General features: G+C 40.8%; 1 protein-coding gene across 3 annotated transcripts in view; it reads right to left on the reverse strand.

Moving 5' to 3' along the window:
- The window catches only part of cacnb2a (calcium channel, voltage-dependent, beta 2a), a 67,922-nt gene that overhangs the window by 28,791 nt on the left and 20,372 nt on the right, over positions 1-18,759 (reverse strand). The window contains exon 1 of one of the 3 annotated variants that reach the window (XM_078280913.1): positions 6,161-6,538. The exons of the other annotated variants lie outside the window; for them this stretch is intronic. Within the exon in view, the coding sequence (XP_078137039.1) occupies positions 6,161-6,193 (33 nt within the window). The 5' untranslated portion in view covers positions 6,194-6,538. Of the gene's footprint in view, positions 1-6,160; positions 6,539-18,759 lie in introns of those variants that run through there. 3 annotated transcript variants of the gene reach the window in all.

The following is an 18,759-nucleotide window of genomic DNA, read 5'->3' on the forward strand; positions in this document are numbered from 1 at the left end:
GAGCAAGTGTGCTAGTAGTTTCAGGCTTGGCATGATTCATTCTTGGCTGGAACCAAAGCTTCTTTTCGCAGCCATCTGTCCATCACTGCCACTTCACTCAGTGAAAAACAAGTCAATTAAATTATCAGGCCACAAACGCCGTCTCCTTCGTCACACAGAGACAATGAGAGCAGACATGACAGCCAAGAGTGAGAGATGTGTGACTGCAACAATGAATACTTACTAATATTTCACCCGAAGGAATTAATACCAACTGAGCAAGCGCGTGAAAGAGAAACAGACTGTATGTACATCTGTGAAAGAAAAAGAAAGTGAGTTTGAGAGAGAAATGAGGAGATAGTAGAGATGGGAGAGTAATGATCCCTCTGGCGTGGCAAAAGAGGGATTGGCTGCATGGATCTCAAGGTGACACTGACAGGCCTATGAAAAAAGTGTTTATCCAGCATCCCATGTGCCAGTGCATTAGATAAGTGCATCATCCCATTGAGGTGATGGACTCACTGGCTGTCAATCACATGATCTAAGAAACTTAGTAACGAGCACACAGTAAGGGGACTTAAAAGTAGATACGCCTTTCGAATATGTTCCTATATAAACAAGCTTTTTGTGCACACGTCTGCTATGATTGTATATTTTTAACAAAGATACAATTCACAATAATTTAAAAAAAGACTTATCAAAAATTAAGCTGAAACGAACATGTACTTTCACTATTATTGGTATTATGCTGACATGCTTATGTTTAGCAGGTATGGTTTGCATGCTGATAGTTGCTAATTAGCACTAAACTAACTAAAAAGTACAGCCAATGTTGATGGGAATATCCTTACTCTTGCAGGTATTTCGTCAGAATCCAAAGTATTGGTCAAAATGACCTGATGGTGCTCGATGAAAGGTCAGATGATCACAACCATCATTAGGATTCATCCTCTGGGGGACATCAGTGTCTGCACCAAATGTCATGGAAATCCATCTGATAGTTGTTGACATATATTTTGGTTTGGACCAAAGTACTGCAATCACTAGAGCCTAAAAGGTGATCAACTTCACAGATTTAAGATTCTGGCAATAAAAAAATATGATGACTCTTGTCTAAAAGCATCGACACTGGTAAACCAGCCCTCAAATGCCCATACAGATTAGGGCTGCACAATATATCGTTTTTTTATCTTCATCTCAATATCCACTGGCGCAATAAGCACATCGCAAAAAGGCTGCGACACAAAGAAAATATCAGTAGAAAACTGCACTTTAAACTTTTTAGCTGATGTTCTGACTTAAATGAATTTCTATGAAAATGTAACATTTGGTGTTGCGCCTCACAGTGAGCAGTTCAAATGCTTGCAACGTTATGACAAGACAATTGCAGGGTGACGAGACCCCTACAATTGCAAAATATCTGCTAATCCTTTTTCCTCCAGTAAGAATTACCTGCAGCCAGCAGCAGCTGTCCCTTGAGGGGCTTTGCTCTCATTTACAGTGAACCCTCTCACAGTGAGATCTAGTTTATCTCGCAGTTCCTTTCCTCTCAGGTCCCTCTGTGGAAACACAGCCCCACACAGGAACACAGGATGATGGCTGATCAACGGGAATACAGTGAGAGAGGCCAGGATCTGCTCTGTGCTGCTATTTTGTACTTGCATCATCAATATCCTGGTTCCCAGTTCCAGTTCTCTGCTGTGGATGATTGATGAGAACTGGCTAAGCGGGCAGAGCGAGCCGCTAACCATCTTCAATGGAGTGAAACATACTGTCATACAACAAATGGAACTGTGCTCGAGAAAAATTATTTCAGCTCACTTATTTTATTTAATACAGAGATAAATGATGTACTCTGGACCAATTCCTGGCCAAATTTGTGATGTATGCAAATGTATCTTTTTGCCACAGAGGCATGAGGATTTCCCAGATTCCATTGATAAACACTCCGAACCTACTAAGTGGACCTTGGTGCTTAGATTGTCTTCATTGTTAATTTTAATTTACCAACTCAAGCTCAGGTTTACAGTATTCAGCTCTTCATCACATTTTCAATCATTCTTGCTGATTATATATATATATATATATATATATATATATATATATATATATATATATATATATATATATATATATATATAATGTATTCTACCTTAACCTACATTGTGTAATGTTTTGAGTTGATTCTCTCACAAATATGTGCTCATTCATGTGTAATTACTTCCACCAACTAATCAAGTATTCTCGTACACGTAGACTCTATCATTCAGAATACATACGAGCGAGTCGCTCAAATGGCGGCAGCCATGTTGTGCCTCCATCTTTAAAATATTAGCCAAAGAGGGACATGGGACATACCTCTGCCATTCGCGCTTTTACACTCAGTGGCACCATGACGAATGCCAGCAGGGAGATTACTCACGACTGTTGGCAGATTTTAAAGCCTGTTGAAGATGGAGGGAAAGAACGCCATTTTTATATAGTTTTTAGTAAGGCCTCTGCCCGGGTTCGATTTTTCCAGCGCAGTCACAGAATAATTAGTGGCACGTAGACGGAGCTACAGTAACACTTTCTGATGGGTCACAGATTTCTTTGTTACACCAAAAAAGCCTGTGTTAGTTCTCTTAAATACATTCATGGTTAGTATCCAGCCTTTTGAGATAGGTAAAAGGAAGCAGGATATTTCTTTATATAGGCCTACTTGTATATTAATGTTATTTTAGAAGTTATCTATTGTTGTTAGGGCTGATACTGGGGCAGGAACATCACAGAAAAGAAGGAAATTAAACGAAGAACACCTAAAAGCTAAAAGGGAAATTGAAAGACAGTGGCGATAACGTGAGTCAACTTCGGGAGGGCTATCAACTCTTGCAGACAATTACGGAATTATAAATAATTCAAAACCCACCCCGAATTGGCCCTCAGGTATGTTATATGCATATTTCTTTCATAAAATAACTTTACAATGCGCCATGTGGTTGTACGTCAGTAGCCGACATATAATAACACCCCTCTTCCATTTAGCGCAGACATTTCCCCTTTACTCCGCGTTTGTGTTGGCTTACTATTTTCTGTCCCCCTGTAACGTTACTTGTTTAAAGCATCCCTGGGTTTCATGAAACTAGTGCAGTGCCCGTTGAAAATGTGCCTGTTTGGAACGGGCCGATTGCTTGGCCTGTGGTATTGCTGCTTGTAGAATTCTTCAAAACCAAATTGTACCCCAAAATTACTTACAGAAGGACACCAAACCACTTCATATGCTACTCCCCTGTACACCTTACTACTGACTTACTGATTTACTTGACAGAGAACATTGCAGATTCAGAATCTAATTACAAAATATCACAATGAAAATGTGGAGTAACCAGAGATTAGCCTCATGGCAGTGTGCTACCCACCCGGCCCGTTATGAGAGCTAATCAGCACATATCTGCATTAATCAACCACCAGAACCGGACTTTGTGTGTGTGTGTGTACGCGCAGAGAGAGAGAGAGAGAGAGAGAGAGAGAGAGGAGGGGGTGTTGTCTCGTGTCGTATGATTGATAACGAATTTAACATTTCAGCAGAGGTGTTAATTTCCATACAGGTTCAGTGGCTTGACAGTTAACGGTGAAGTAGGGGATTTTGGCGACAGTAATGTTATTAGTTAATAGTTAGCAGTATACTTAATTAACCCGGGGTGAGTCTGATGAAAAGTGCTGTGTCTGCCCGGTTCAGCGCTGAGATTTTCTCGCATTGCACAGCACTGTGATGGAATAATCTCCGAGATTACGGTATGTTCTGTCTCTGTTCAGAAGTGGTGAATGTAGGCTACAGCTCACAGCAACTTAATAATATATAGCGTCTGGCTTTTGTGTGATATTTAGCGTTGGCAAATGGCTTTTTGTTGAGTTTCCTCTTAGCGAAAAAATAGACACGGAAAAGCGTAGCGCCTTTTTTTCGCCAACCTTATTCCACACAACAGTCACAATGTTCCATTCAGCTATCCGCTCGTGATCCAGGAAAGTGAAGAAAAGTAAGTTTGGTATATCCAGCAATCGTGTAGCTAACGCTGGAAGCAGGAAAAGAGTCAAAGGCTACTTTGCACATTTTTGTGGGTCTGAGGTGTATTTCACATTTCAGCTGCCAAAGCTCCGCTGCTTTCTTCGACCCTCTCTGTCTATGGTCCTGTGCTGTGCTCAGTCAGTGAGCAGTGTGACAGGGGGAGTGGCCAGTGGCTAGAGCAGCAAAAGCCAATGTGTGCTTCTTTTACCGATATATATTAATCGATATCTTTTGCATTTCTAATCCAAACGTCAAACTTGACACTGCACTTACTTGTGCCCGTAGCAAGACACTTGTCAAGTTTGAACTCAATTGGACTAATGGTTCAAGAAATATGCGCATAACACACAGACAGATAGACACACAGACAGACACACAGACGTTCCTGCAATTTATAGATAGATGTGCTATATGAATCTAACTTATTATTGTGTTGGTTGCTACAACAACTTCTTATTGCTTTGGCTCGTAAAACAGTGACAGTGATACCCGGTTATCTCACTAAGTATGCAACATTTGAAATGCAACGACGCATCTGTAACTTATTCTCTTATTGTAAATGAATGATTTTCTGTCTGAGCAAAACATTCATCGCAACTATATGACCTCCCCGTATTGCTAACAACGGTTATACAGTGGGCAATACAGTACCGCATAGAAAAGACCTTTACGACAGCAGGTGTGGCCGCTAGAATCAACACAAACTGAAAGCTACATATAGCCACTTTAACCTTGAATCAGTGTTAGATTTTAGAAATGTTAAATACTGTTGTCAAATGTGTTATTCAAACTGAAATTCCACTAACTGTAGATGTTAAACATAGCGTTGTCCTGTACTCCCAGCTGACATGTCACATGGATACAACTCCTGAACAGATCCCTTATAAAATCAAACATGAGCTTCTGTATGTGTGTGTGTGTGTGTGTGTGTGTGTGTAATTGTTTTTTCCAGACCTAAGTGAACAGCAACGAGCTATAGATTGATTAGCAGGTAGTTTCTAATTTAGCCACAACTAGAAATCAACGAGAAAGATAGACAGCAGGCTATATGCTGCATATAAACTCTCAAAACATTGACACACAACAGACACACATGCATACTGTAGCACTAAATCATGTATGATTTAATGGCATTAATTGGTCTGGTTTTAGTCAGTTATACTCTGGCTCATATAGTAGAGGTTATTCCAGACTGGTTTCAGCTTAACCCGTTTCGTTTCCCTTTTCTTATTCCAAAGTCGGACAGTAACATAGAAATATATTGTGTATCGTTATGTTTCAACTCTTCATTGAAGCCTTACAATATTGTTCACAAAGTGAAATATTCAGATCCAAGACCCAGTCTGCTTGAAATCGGCCTGACATGTGGTATCTCGACTATTTACTATAAACTTCTGCAGGTTTGAACGATTCTTGTTTATAACAGGGTTTTCTGTGTTGACTACTGTTTACAGACTTGCTTTTAGAGGCTGATTAGACATTAATACAAGGGTGTGGCTGATGACAAGTACTGATTACTATCACAGGAAAATATTTTACCACCATATCATTCTCACACACACACACACACACACACACACACACACACACACACACACACACACACACACACACACACGTGCACAGGACATCCACTCATTAACTATTGATGGTGCTATAAGCTCATGTGGCTAAGACAAAACTTTAGCTTTTTCTCTCGGTCAAAGCCAAGTTGTATGCTCTCTACCGGTCTCTGTATATAAAGAACCAACCCAGCTGTTTACTTTCTTTCCCTCTTTCTTCCTGTTAACCACTGTCTCACCTCCCCACATTAAGCTAGCGGAGATCATGCAGCGGTGCTTGCAAATTCAGACAAGATGCTTAAAACAGCACACTGGGAGAGATTTACAGTGTGCATCTTGAGCATGACTCTCACTAACTTTCAGGCAAAGCAGCGACGAGGAAGAAAAATAGGAAGTGTATGATTACGCCCCTTTAAATCCTGCACTAATAACCTCCATTCTCCTGCAGTCCGAGCCCTTCCTCTTTGTTCAGAGGGTAGACAGAAACAAGAGTGAGAGGTACAGCCGAGTTAGGCTCAGAAAAATGTAAAAGGATACTCAATGAGTAGCAGAAAAAATGTTTACTTAAACTTACCAGATCTGACTCCTCACTGCCGGAATAATACATTTCTGCCCTACCCGACTCTCTGCCGTTCAGCCCGGCTGGGAGAAAATCTCCTCAGCTGCTGCCCATCTCCTCTCGGAGCACAGGAACTCCTACCAGCCCGACTTCTTTACTCCTACAAATCCCCTTGTTGCAGCTCCAGAGGGGAACGGCTGCCTCTGTAGCCCGAGCAGAGAAAGTTGGAGCCAGAGGAAAGAAGTTAGTTCATCTCAGCCCTTCTTTGGCCTACCCAAGTCCCTGAGAGGCAGAGAAAAGACCAGCGTCTTTCCCACGCTGGGAGAACACTCCTTCAGAGCGCCGCAACCGTCCTCCAGCCCCAAAAGCAAGCCCCTCTGCCCCTCTTCCCTCCCACACACACACACACATATATACACTCTGTCTGTTTCTCTCACACACACACACACACACACACACACACACACACACACACACACACACACACACACACACACACACACACACACACACACACACACAGCCAGTTAGGAAGTAAGATCTCTGGCCAACAGGGCCGGCCTGAAAATTCTAGAAAGCACCAAAAGCAGCTGCAGAAGCTTTTTATGTTTGTGTGTGAGTGTGTGATCTGGAGAGTTTACACGTTTTCCCTTAAAGGAGGTTACACTCTGAGGAGAGGAAAGCTGGAGGATTTGAGCTCACTGTATAGTCTCGGCACATGTTGTTGCAACCAGAACGTCAGGAAGTAATTATCTTCACTACATCGACGAAATGCCATATCTGCTTTCATCATCAAGGGGACCAAAGTCATTGAAACTTTCCGTTTGGTCATTTGACGGTAGACCATTAAGCTTACATTAAAAAGTAAGACAAATGGAAGTTACTTTGTAGAATAAGAACACATAACACACTACAAACTCTTACATCTATTAAATTAAAGCCATATACAAGTTGGTTTAGTAATGAAGTGACAGATTTCTATTAAGGCTCTTTTACTGGTTTTTAAATCTCTTAATGGTCTTGGGCCTTCCTATGTTTTGGAACTGCTTTTACCCTATGAGCCTTCGCGGACCCTGAGGTCCTCCAGTACAGGCCTTTTGATTATTCCCGAGGTTCGGACACACACTCACGGAGAGGCGTCATTCCAGTACTACGACCCCCGTCTGTGGAACAGCCTGCCGGAGGGCCTCAGGGCTGCAGGTTTTTAAGAGCAGGCTCAAGACCCATCTTTTTAACTTAGCGTTTCCGTGCTCAGTCACATGTTAGTTTTATTGTGTGTATGAGATGGTGTGTGTGGATGTTGGCGGTGGGTGTGTGTCTGTGGGTGTCTGGGGATGCATTTATGTGATGGGGGGTGGGGGGGTCAATTGCTTTTAACTGTAAAGCACTTTGTGCTACATTTTACATGTATGAAAAGTGCTCTATAAATAAAGTCTGATTGATTGATTGATTGATTGATATTAGTCAGAGCTCCAGGGTAATGCAGCTGGTATGCATCTAAGAAACTGTAGTGGTTACTGTAAAAAAATTGAAGCACATTCCCTTCAAAGAACATCTTTGTGTTCTGACATCAGACACTCTGAAGCTGTGATGTGGTTTTTGCAACCTTACGTGAGCTGTTAACGTCACAGCTCATGTTGGCTGAGCAAGTTTAATATTCTATTAAAGCGGTACAACATGAGTCAAAACAGGGTTGGAAACTGCCACAGTTGAGTCATGAGTTCACAAAATGAAACCCTGACTAATTAAAATGGTCCCGTTATAAAACAGGAGCAACAGAGGAATGCAGCTATGTCACTGGAAAAACATGCCAACTGAACAGCACAGAGGAGAACTGAATAGATAGATTTTATGTCCAACCTGTAAGATCATACAACTATAAAACTACAAGCTCTGAGCTTTATTCGACATCCCGGTAAAGCCCAGATTTGTATTTTTCAGTGGGGGAAAAAATGTTTTCTGGGCGGCCCATCCTAAATCCTGGATTATATTGTGTTTGATCGGGGTTAACCCCTTTCTGAGGATTATCATCCAGGGTGAGTGCTGCCCGGCACGTGACAAACTGTAGGATAGTTATCCTCATTTCACCAGAACAATGTTTCAAGTCCTGATGCATCAGTGCAATTAAAAATTCTTCTGTTGTCTGAGATAACAAAATCAGCTTGAAAAACCAGTCAGTGTACAACTCTCCTATAATATTTTTTAGTTTTATTACATTACTATATATATAAAAATATTTGATTTCTTACAGAGAGTTAGATAAGTAGACTCAATTCTGATGTCTTTACATTAAGTAAGAAGCTACAGCCAGCAGTCGGTTAGCTTAGCTTAGCATAAAGACTGAAAATGGGGAAACCCTTAGCCTGGATCTGTCCAGCTACACCTGGCCAATCTTTACAAATTAGATAAGTGTAAATTAGTGCGTTTAAGAAGAAAGAAACTCTTCAAGAGTGTTTCTTGCATATTGACCATAGTCTCCAATTCTGATAAATATGTTAGGCTGCAACTAATAATTATTATCAATTATTTGTGCAGATTATCTGCTCGATTAATTGTTTTATAATTTGTGGTCTATTTAATGTCAAGAAGTGAAAAATGCCCATTGCAGTTTCCAAAAGCCCACGTTGACATAATCACATGTTTTGTTTAGTCCAACTATTAGTCCCCGACATACAGCTATTCAATTTATTATTATAGAAGAGTAAAACAAAATTAGCAAATATTCACATTTAAAAACCTGGAACCAGTGAATGTTTTTGCCATTTTTGCTTCTCAGCCCTCAAATATATCACAGCTGGTAGTCTAATCCAAAACCCTGCAGTGGCAACACGAGGTCAAGGTAAATGAAGGTGAAAAGCAGACTATAATTAAGTTCAGGCCTGGAGGCAAAAGCCTCCGCATACTGAGGGTGATGACAGTTGATAAGGAAGTGTGATCTGTTGCCTCTGAATACTCACTAAAAATGGCTTTTGCATGAGAAGTCTGCAACTGCAAGAAAATCAGAGCAATTAAAAAAATTAAAGTGAGATTGTGAGGGTGATAAGGAAAGATTTTGAATTGTGATTTTAAGATGTCACTTGTTAATCAAAACAATGCGTACAAAACACTGCATGTCGATTGATCCTATGTAGCTCCAGCTATCCCTGCCAGGATTAGCATGCTGAGGCCTCCCATACTAAAATTTACAGTGTTCAATGTGTGTAATGGGTTTTAGCTCATAGCCTCTACAAGCATACGCTGTATGCAATATGTCAAATTAACAAAAGCAAATAAAGCTGTTCTAAATTGGTTGCTTTCTTTTGTGTAATTACTATAATGTAATGATACAAAAGCATTCTTCACTCCCGACAGACATTATCAGTCCTCTCTGAATTGGCTCTGAATGGGATTCATGGGATCAATGTCTTCCAGTTCTGCCAGCGCTGGGAAAGGAGTGTCGGCATTGCCTTTGGCTTATCGACCAGTATACATGCACACAATGACGTCAGCAGCCATTCACACTGACAAGCACACAAAGGGCAACAAGGATAGCTTAGAAAAACCAGCATACAGTAATTGGACCGAGAGGGGGGGATCAATACAACATCCCAATGTGTTTAACCTAGAAAAAAAATCCGACATAGCTAACAGTGGTTTCTTTTCACTCCATAGTTACTAAAATGTCACCTTATGTAGTACAAAGAGACTGATGGTAGACTAAATTCTGACTCTGCTGCTCTTACATTTTCCCTAATACAACAGCCCTGCAATAAATCCTTGTATCGACACTTTTCTGAAAACTGAACATTGGAACCTTCATGGAGGCAGGATTTATTGCAAGACTGTTGCATTAATTTTAGCTACTGTAGGTGTATCTAAATTGGCAAATAGGTGTACACTGTGCGATAAAGGTTTGTAACAGATAAATGTAAGAATACATGAATATTAGATGCATGGCAACAATATTTTAATGTGGGCAACAGCCACAGGAATCATATACTGTGGGTAAGAAGCTTAAGTCCTGAAGTCTAATCCTAAAGTAATGATCATACATGAATTTCTATTGGTGGTGGTGAGCAGTTATCAATTATTTGCTAAAAGCTCCTTCCCTAAAATGTATTTTTATTAGGGCTGCAATTAATGATTAACTCAAGATTTTTTTTTGTGCTTTTCCACCTTTAATTTTGACAGGACAGCATGGTGAGAAAGGGGGGGGGAAGACATGCAGCAAATTGTCACAGGTCGGATTTGAACCCTGGACCTCTGTGTCGAGGCATAAACCTCTCAGTATATGTGCGCCTGCCTACCCACTGAGCCAACCCGGCCACTGACTAATTCATTATTGATTAGTTTGTTGATTATTTCCTTGATTAATCAATTCATTATTTGGTCTATAAAATGTCAACAAGTAGTTTCCCGAGCCCATGGTGATGTCTTCCAATGGCTTGCTTTGTCTCAAACCTAAGGTACCTAAAGATATTCAGTTTTATATCATGGACGACTAAGAAAACCTGAAAAACTGGAACCAGTGAATATTTGGCATTTTTGCCCTAAAGAATGTCAACATTGTTGCAGCTTAATTATGTGTTGACTGACTAAATCGACCACTAGGGTTGGGCATAATTTTGATTTTAACAATTCTGATTCCAGTTCAGATTCTTTGGGGTTCAAATGGTGATTTACAGTTTTACCGGGCTTTTTCAACTTAAAATAAAGCCACACTTTGGAGCGCTGCTTACTGTGCTCCATGGCTGCAACACAATAAGCGTCTGGAATTACGGTGGCTGCTACAAACGATTCCAATAAAAAAAACAATTCCATTGGTATCGTAATTTTTTTAAACAATTACAAGTTGGAACCGGTTCTCGATGCCCAATCCTATCGACCACAAACAATTTTTTTTTTTTTTTTTTTTTAAAGTTGAAAGAGTCAGATCAATCACCCTGAAGCTAGTGGAGATTCAGTCTGCAGTATAGCAGTGATCACACCTGTGTACTCAGTCACAGAACACTCTTTCATTCCACCAGGCCGTTCTATCTCCATATCAGGAGGTCCGACACTTTCATGCTGTGTGACTCCACAGTGGCCACACTCACCATTAAAGTAAACGGTCCAAAACAAAACCACTCCACTTTGTCAAATGTTCAAGCACTCAGGATCACGAGTTAATCTGTGTAACATCAATAGAAGATCATAACACAGACAAAACAATGACAGATACTGAAGATAATTAATTAATTCTGACATGGAGCATCTAGCCAGTGACATTAACAATATCCAACAACGTCAACAGTGTTTTGTTTGCCTGTCAAATGTGCTATTATAACAGGCCATGATTCATACCAATAATGTTATGGATGTAAAGTAAACTAAAGAGATCCATCACAATTAGATCACTGGAGATCTCTCAGAAACCCCTCCAAAAGGTGTTTTGCCTTGCCAAGAATACTATTACACTAATGAAACTGGACTACAGGACTTCAAGTGCTAGTGGATAAATCAATTTCCCTGGAAGAAACAAAAAGTCCCTAATGGCAATAGGCCTATTTCTTTGTTGTCCAAAACATAGAAAAGGCAGTACAATCTTCTACCAAGCAAATGCAGCACTGTATCCAGTTGATCCTGTAAATGACCCTTTCAGATCAGGGCTATTCTTCCCTCTCATACTTTTAATAACAATACATGTCAGTTAAAAGCCAAAATGGATACCACTCTCATATCTGTTTGGTAAATATGTAGCTAAATAACTGCGGATTCTGTACAAATCAAACACAAAAGATGTGGATCTTGTTACCTTTGGACAGAGCGAGACTAGCTGTCTCCCTGTTTTCAGTCTTTATGCAAAGATAAGCTACAGCTACATATTTACCCCACAGAGTAGTATTGATCTTCTACTCTAAATCCCAAAATGTAGTACTTATCCTCCAAACACCAATGTATTTAGAAGCTTGGCTTTTTTGTTACATAGGAAAAAAGTAAAGTATTATAAAAAGTACTGTTTTGGTACCAGTACCAAAACATTTTAAATACCCAACTCTTCTGATATAAAGCTTGAATTTAGAGCAGGATTCCACTGATCCCGATTCATAATAAACACATCAGACTGCAGAATCCACGCAGGGCCCGCTGGGACTGTGATTCACATCTAATGAAACCCCCAGGGCAGGCAGCCAGCATCTGACTGAGGTTACCTAGCTACAACACATGCCAGGCCACTTGAGCAATGGGACCATCTCTAATTACAGACAATGAGAAAGAAAAGGAGGGGAAAATGAAGGAGAGAGACTAAGAGACAGAGGGAGTAAAAAAAAGAGATAGAGATAGCGGATGAGAAAGGGAGATAGAAGCCCCAGCTGTTCTGTTTCCTGCTGCCTCTCTGAGCGACTCAAGAGTTCGACTGCTGTTTCCTCCACTCCACCAAAGGGCATCCTGCTAGCATGTGTGCTAAACCTAAGAATAGCATCGAACCTGCGCACACATCATACAACACTGGTGTACCTTTCTGTATAGCAGAGAAGTCTAAAGCCTCACCCTATAAAAGTGGTATTGCAATAGTACATTTCCAGTTGAGGACAAAGACTGAAGTTAAAAGTTGAGTAAAGCTTACCCTTCCCAAGATGTGTTTAGTCAGTGGAGACAAAGATAACTTGTCAAGCATGCCCAAAGGAATGAAGATCATGAGCTCAGAGTTGCTGGACAGCGTGTGGGAGCAAAGACTTGATGACTTCTGAAGTGCTGACATGTACAACAGTGTACAACGTTTGGCGGCTGCAGTGCAAGTGTGTGGCGCTGAGTCACTTCACGCTCGCTGAACACATCAACACATCGGCTGTCCCACATGGAGTCATAGGAAAAACTCTTCAGCCGGCAAATTGGGACCATTGTGACCAATAAAGTCACGCACTGGTCAGGCCAACACTGGCAGAAGGCGATGCACTCGCACACTGTACACAAACACACTTTTACACTTATAGAGTAACTCCCCCTGTCCTTTGGTGTCACACAAAATGATGGATGGAAGAGTAGCTCCAGAGGCACATCTCATTCTACACATGAGTGGTTTTGGCACAGAGCTGGGGGCATTTTTAATTAATAAATGGATGGCCTGATATCTGATAATTTAGTGATAAGGGTTTGGGTTAAACATGCACACATATTTGTTCACAAACACACAATTACATGTTTTTGACACTTAAGAGGACATTTCATTGACTTAACATTAAGGAAATAGTTTGACATTTTGGCTTGTTCGCTTTTTACTTAGAGTTAGATGAGACGCTCAATACCACTCTCACGTCTGTTAATTAAATATGCAGTTGTAGCCAGCAGCCGATTAGTGCAGCTAAGCATTAAGACTGGAAACAGCTAGCCTGCCTAACACTCAGGTCTATGGCACGGAGGAATAAGCTATGCTTTGGATACAGAGATAATACTTGTTAGTAAGATTAGTTCATTGTTGGTTCTGGTCTTTTCATGGAATTTGCTGACAATGAAAAAATATAGTTTTGTTTCTTGCTTCTTTTGACACTAATCACCGCAGTTTACAGTAAAGAAGGTCCTTATTCGATGTTGACAGCTCAATTTCTTTTTCTAGTAATAGGAAATGAAAGGCCCTGAAGACCTACACGGGTGTTTTGAGTTAATCTGGTTGATTAGACATGTTACCAGGACTGTGTGGGTGTGTATAGACTGATTGATTGACATCTTCCTGAGTCTCTTATTAGCTCTGTTGCACCTATCATTCATTTTTCAATTAATCCTCTTGGCCCTCTTGGGAGCATAGGGTGTCCACCATGGATCTAGGATTTAGGTCTCCCTAGCTTCCTCTTGCCTTGGGGATTATAGTCCAGAGCTTGTCTTGCTACGTTCCCTCGGATCCTTCCTAAGTGTATGACCAATCCATCCCCACTTTCTAGATTTGATTTCAATGTGGATTTGCTCCTGGTTCATGCGTCTCCACAGGTCTACATTTGATATCTTGTTGGACCACCAAATCGTCAGTATGTATCTGAGACAGTTGTTAATGAACACTTGATTTGGTGGTTTTCCAGGTTTCAGAGCCATATAGAAGGACAGATTTTATGTTTGTATTGAAAATTCTGATGTTGGTGTTTCTAGAGAGCTTTTGCACCTATAGGGCAGGACAAATGACAGCTTTACCATTCTTATTGGTAGAAAAGATTTGTGACCTAATAAATACCCATCTAAGCTCTGGCCCACCTACAACCTGAGCAGAGGTCTCATCAGCCAGAATAACTGAAATCACTTGGGTGTTCAAGGAAGCTCAGATGAGCTGTTGACTATGCACCAGAGTCCCAATAAATTAGTAAAAAACTATAAAAAGTTAACGTTTTAAGCCTGATTTCTGTTTATCCAATGATCACGTTTTCTAAATTATAGACATAAACACTAAACCATTTTTAGATATTTAAGTCCTAGACATTACTGTATGCTTGCAGTCAGATTAATATACTAAAATATCCCTTTTTAGACATATGCTTCAGAAAACATCATGATGTATTAAATATTTGTCACATAACAGACAACATACTTTATACTTAAATTACTACACACACACACACACACACACACACACACACACACACACACACACACACACACATATATATATATATATATACACACATACACATACATACACACACACATACATATATATATATACATATATACATACATATACACACACACACATATACATACATATACATATATATTACTATAATTAACTTTCAGACTAAGAAAGCCACTTTTGTCTGCTACTCTGACATTGCCGATGGGCTTCAAATTTGAACACAGTCCAACAATTTGAGCAGTTGAGCGAGACGATCATCAGCTGTGTTGTCACATGTTCCTCTGTGTACTGTACATCTCTACAGGAGGGCGGGAACGATCCACACTGCACACAATAACACCCACGGGGGTGATTGCTTGTGTCCACTTGATCCCCCGACTCACTTTGTGATGATTGCTTCTCTCAGTAAAGAGATTTAAATCTGCTTCTGCCTTTCAACCAATCCAGGATTTAGAGTAGAAGAAATGACTGACATGAAACATGGTCAGAAACTGTTAAAATATCTTCTTTATACCTTGGCAGAGCTCATATTGCTAAGGTCATATGAAAAGGAGAGTGTACTCAACAGCAGTGGTTATTTTTGCAGACGTTCCTCTAATCTCTGTTTTTTCTCTTGTGAATTACTGGATAATCTGAGCTCTTAAAAGGTCCCCTGTGGAGTTTTTGACCACTATTAGCGCTATGGAGCAATGTTTTTATGAGTGATGGACACACGTGCACGCAATACATATTCCTGCTGCCCGTTTTTCATTATTTCTCAGGCGACAGTTGCTGGTGGTAACGCACAAGTAAACGTGATAATGCATCAACAAAGCCAGTAATAAAGATGACTGCTAGTAAGTAAACATGGAAGTAAACAATGCATGATTTAATATATTCAAAAAAACGGCAAAAGTTGCAGAGAGACTGCCCTACATTTTGTGAAAGGACAAAAATGAAATCATGCTGCTCCCAACCATCCAAATCAGTTTTCAAAGATAGGATTTAGCTGCATGAACGGACACATTCATGAGACCTGTTAGTGGTATCTAAACGTGGAAAAAGAAAGATGACCCTGCAGATTGACTTTCACCTACAAGCATCAATGCCTTTCTACAGGACTAAAAAAAAGGAAGACTCCGTCCCGCATGAATCTATGATTAAAAACTAAGCTCTACTTAACTTATATGAGGTGCATCTCTGACAGTATAGGCCTATGTAACCAGACCTCACAGACACAGGATATAGACAGTGACACTCTGGATGTAAACCGCAGCAACAGAACACAGCAAAGAATCCACAAACACAGAGAAAAAGCACTCTGTAAGCTGTAAGAGCAATGCAAAAGCTTTCAGAAAACAAGCCAGCGCTACAACTAATAATGCAAGCTCTGGATAGAGAAGTAAGCTGCTGATTTACAAAGAAACAAGGACAGGTTGTGTTGTTTTGTTTTTTTACCTTTGGCTTCTTAGACATGCTCGTCACACAATGCCCGGGACACCTGTGTCGCCTCTCTGTTCCACAGCAACTGTAATGAATTATGCAAATCCCCTGGTTTTTGTTCAGAGTACCATGACCCAGAGGTACAAGCAGCTGACGCCTGGCATAAAAAAAAACCTCTCAGTCAAAAAGGGATAACGCTGACTGCTGCACTACCTGGCAAGTTGCTCTTAAACCGGTGTCACTGCTGAGATGATAGAGGAGAGGAAATGAGATGTGGTCATCCTCAAGAGCTCTTCCAACATCAAGTGTCATGCCTCATGTGGAGTAAAGAGTCTCTCAGTGACAGATCTCACACACACACACACACACACACACACACACACACACACACACACACACACACACACACACACACACAGTCGAGTGTTTAAGCTTTGCGGTTTCATGGTTAGCCCTGAAGTGTATTTCTTCAGCTGGCCGGGCATTAAGCTTTAATTTGATAGTGTGACATCTGTTGCATGGTCAACTCAATTACATGACTCTATAGGAAGCAGACAGAAACACACACAACATACACAAACATACCTTAAAACTCCAGAAACACTCGATACATGTGATAGTCAGCTTCAGTGTTACTGAAGAGTCTATGCTGAGCTGCGGGGCTGCAGTGGCAGAGCTGACCACAGTAGTAAAACATGTGACCTCTTGCAGCTGTTCATCTGTGGCCAGACAGTCAGGCAGTAACAGCACCATCTGGAGTCCTAATCCGCCTGGCACTGCCACCACTCAGATTATGAATGTGGCCCTCACAGTCATTAGGCTTATTGGATAGACAAGTCGATATCTGGGATCAGTGCACTGCAGAGATGCTGCAACTGCATCACACAAATCTGCATTTTCTGCAAATCAGTAGCAAAGTGAACTAATATAAACACAAGTTTTGTACGATTGCTGCCACTTAGAAGGGATAATTGACAAAAAAACATCTCAAACAGGGTGAGAAGTTTGCTCTACTAACAGCAGTATCTGAGGATAGCAATTGTTGATCAGTCCAAGTCCATCCAGCACTTTGGTCCAGGGCATCTCAACAACAACTGTCCACACTATCATGTAATTTGGCATGGATATTCAATGTCAATGACAACTCCTAATGATTTTGGTAACCCTCCCAGGTGTTGTCTAAAAGGTCTCAATATCATGTTGAAGCCAAACTGCCCATGAGGGAGGGAACACTGTAGTGGGAGCTGTGGACAAATCCATATGAAGCACACAAGAAGGCTGCTGTTTAAGTCTCAAAAAGCAGAAAAAGATGCATGTGCATTTGCTGTTTTTACTTGCTTCCTTTTTCTACTCTTTTTTTAAGTGGCTGGGTCGGGGTACTACAGACCAGAGAGCCAATCATCAACAAGAAGTTTTGTGCAGTCAACGCAGCTGTAGGCTGTAATGCAAAAATGGAGGTTTACGGAGACCGACGTGAGAATAATGCAGTAGGCCTAACCAATGAAACATTTTTCTTTGACCATTCCTTGATGGCTTCCTGAGTCAAAATGTTTCTGATGACCCCCTGACCTTGCCACTAGCACCACCATCAGGCCAACATTTCTACTGGCACCATAGACTGTATAATATTAATGGACAGAGCATGTGTGACGTCACCCATTGGTTTGTGGAGATCTGCTATGAGTCGGTGAATTTGCCGTTACGAGAGCAGCCATCCTGGTTGCGGATGTGACGATTTTAGACGAGAGGGAGGAGTGAGGGAGGAGCCCTTACACTCTACGTTACGTTACACACTTTCACTGGCAATCACATCATAGCCACGCCCTAAAACACCCCCTGCTTTATCGCTGATTTTAAAATCAACAAGGCCATAATTCAAAAAATGAACATCATTCTGTGTTGCAGAAGACTTAAAACTAGCGATTGAGACCATAAACTCATTATGAAAATGTTCACTTTATCATGGTCTTCTACAGAAACCGACCTTTTGCAACCGCACGTGTCGCCCCCTGCTGGAATTCAGATAAAATGAAGGTTTAAGGCACTTCCGCATTTGCATCACTTCGCCGAACCGGATGCTTTGTCCATTAATATTATACACAAGAAACATTAAAATCCATTGTGCAGATTTGCAATGAAACTTACATTCATGCTCCCAGGGGAATACATCTCTTTCCATTCTGGACTCACTTTCTTCTATAGCCCAACCCACAGCTGTTAAAGCTCTATTAGCACAGAAACATACTTTGCACATCTACAACGTGAGAAAGGTGCGTCAGAAGGGGACAAGCAGGTCAAAAGTTGCAAAGAAAAACTCCCGCACACTGTCTAACTTGCAAAAATATATAAAGTTTAATAGTCTGCAACGTTTCGGTACTAGACCACGACTATTAAACTTTATATATGTTTGCAAGTTAGACAGTGTCCGGGAGTTTTTCTTTGCAAAGCTCTATTTGCAAAATTATCATCAGTATGTTGTTCATCAAGGGCCCTGACACACTACGACAAAGGCCAACTGATAAACTCTTGTATGGCCTCATGTCAACTTTCCCAGTAAAAGTTTACCTTGAACTCCCCACAATGACTACAAATACCACAAAGACTACAAAAACTATGG

Source organism: Sander vitreus, chromosome 22 (genome assembly GCF_031162955.1).
Source record: "Sander vitreus isolate 19-12246 chromosome 22, sanVit1, whole genome shotgun sequence".
In the NCBI taxonomy this organism is placed as follows: Eukaryota; Metazoa; Chordata; class Actinopteri; order Perciformes; family Percidae; genus Sander; species Sander vitreus.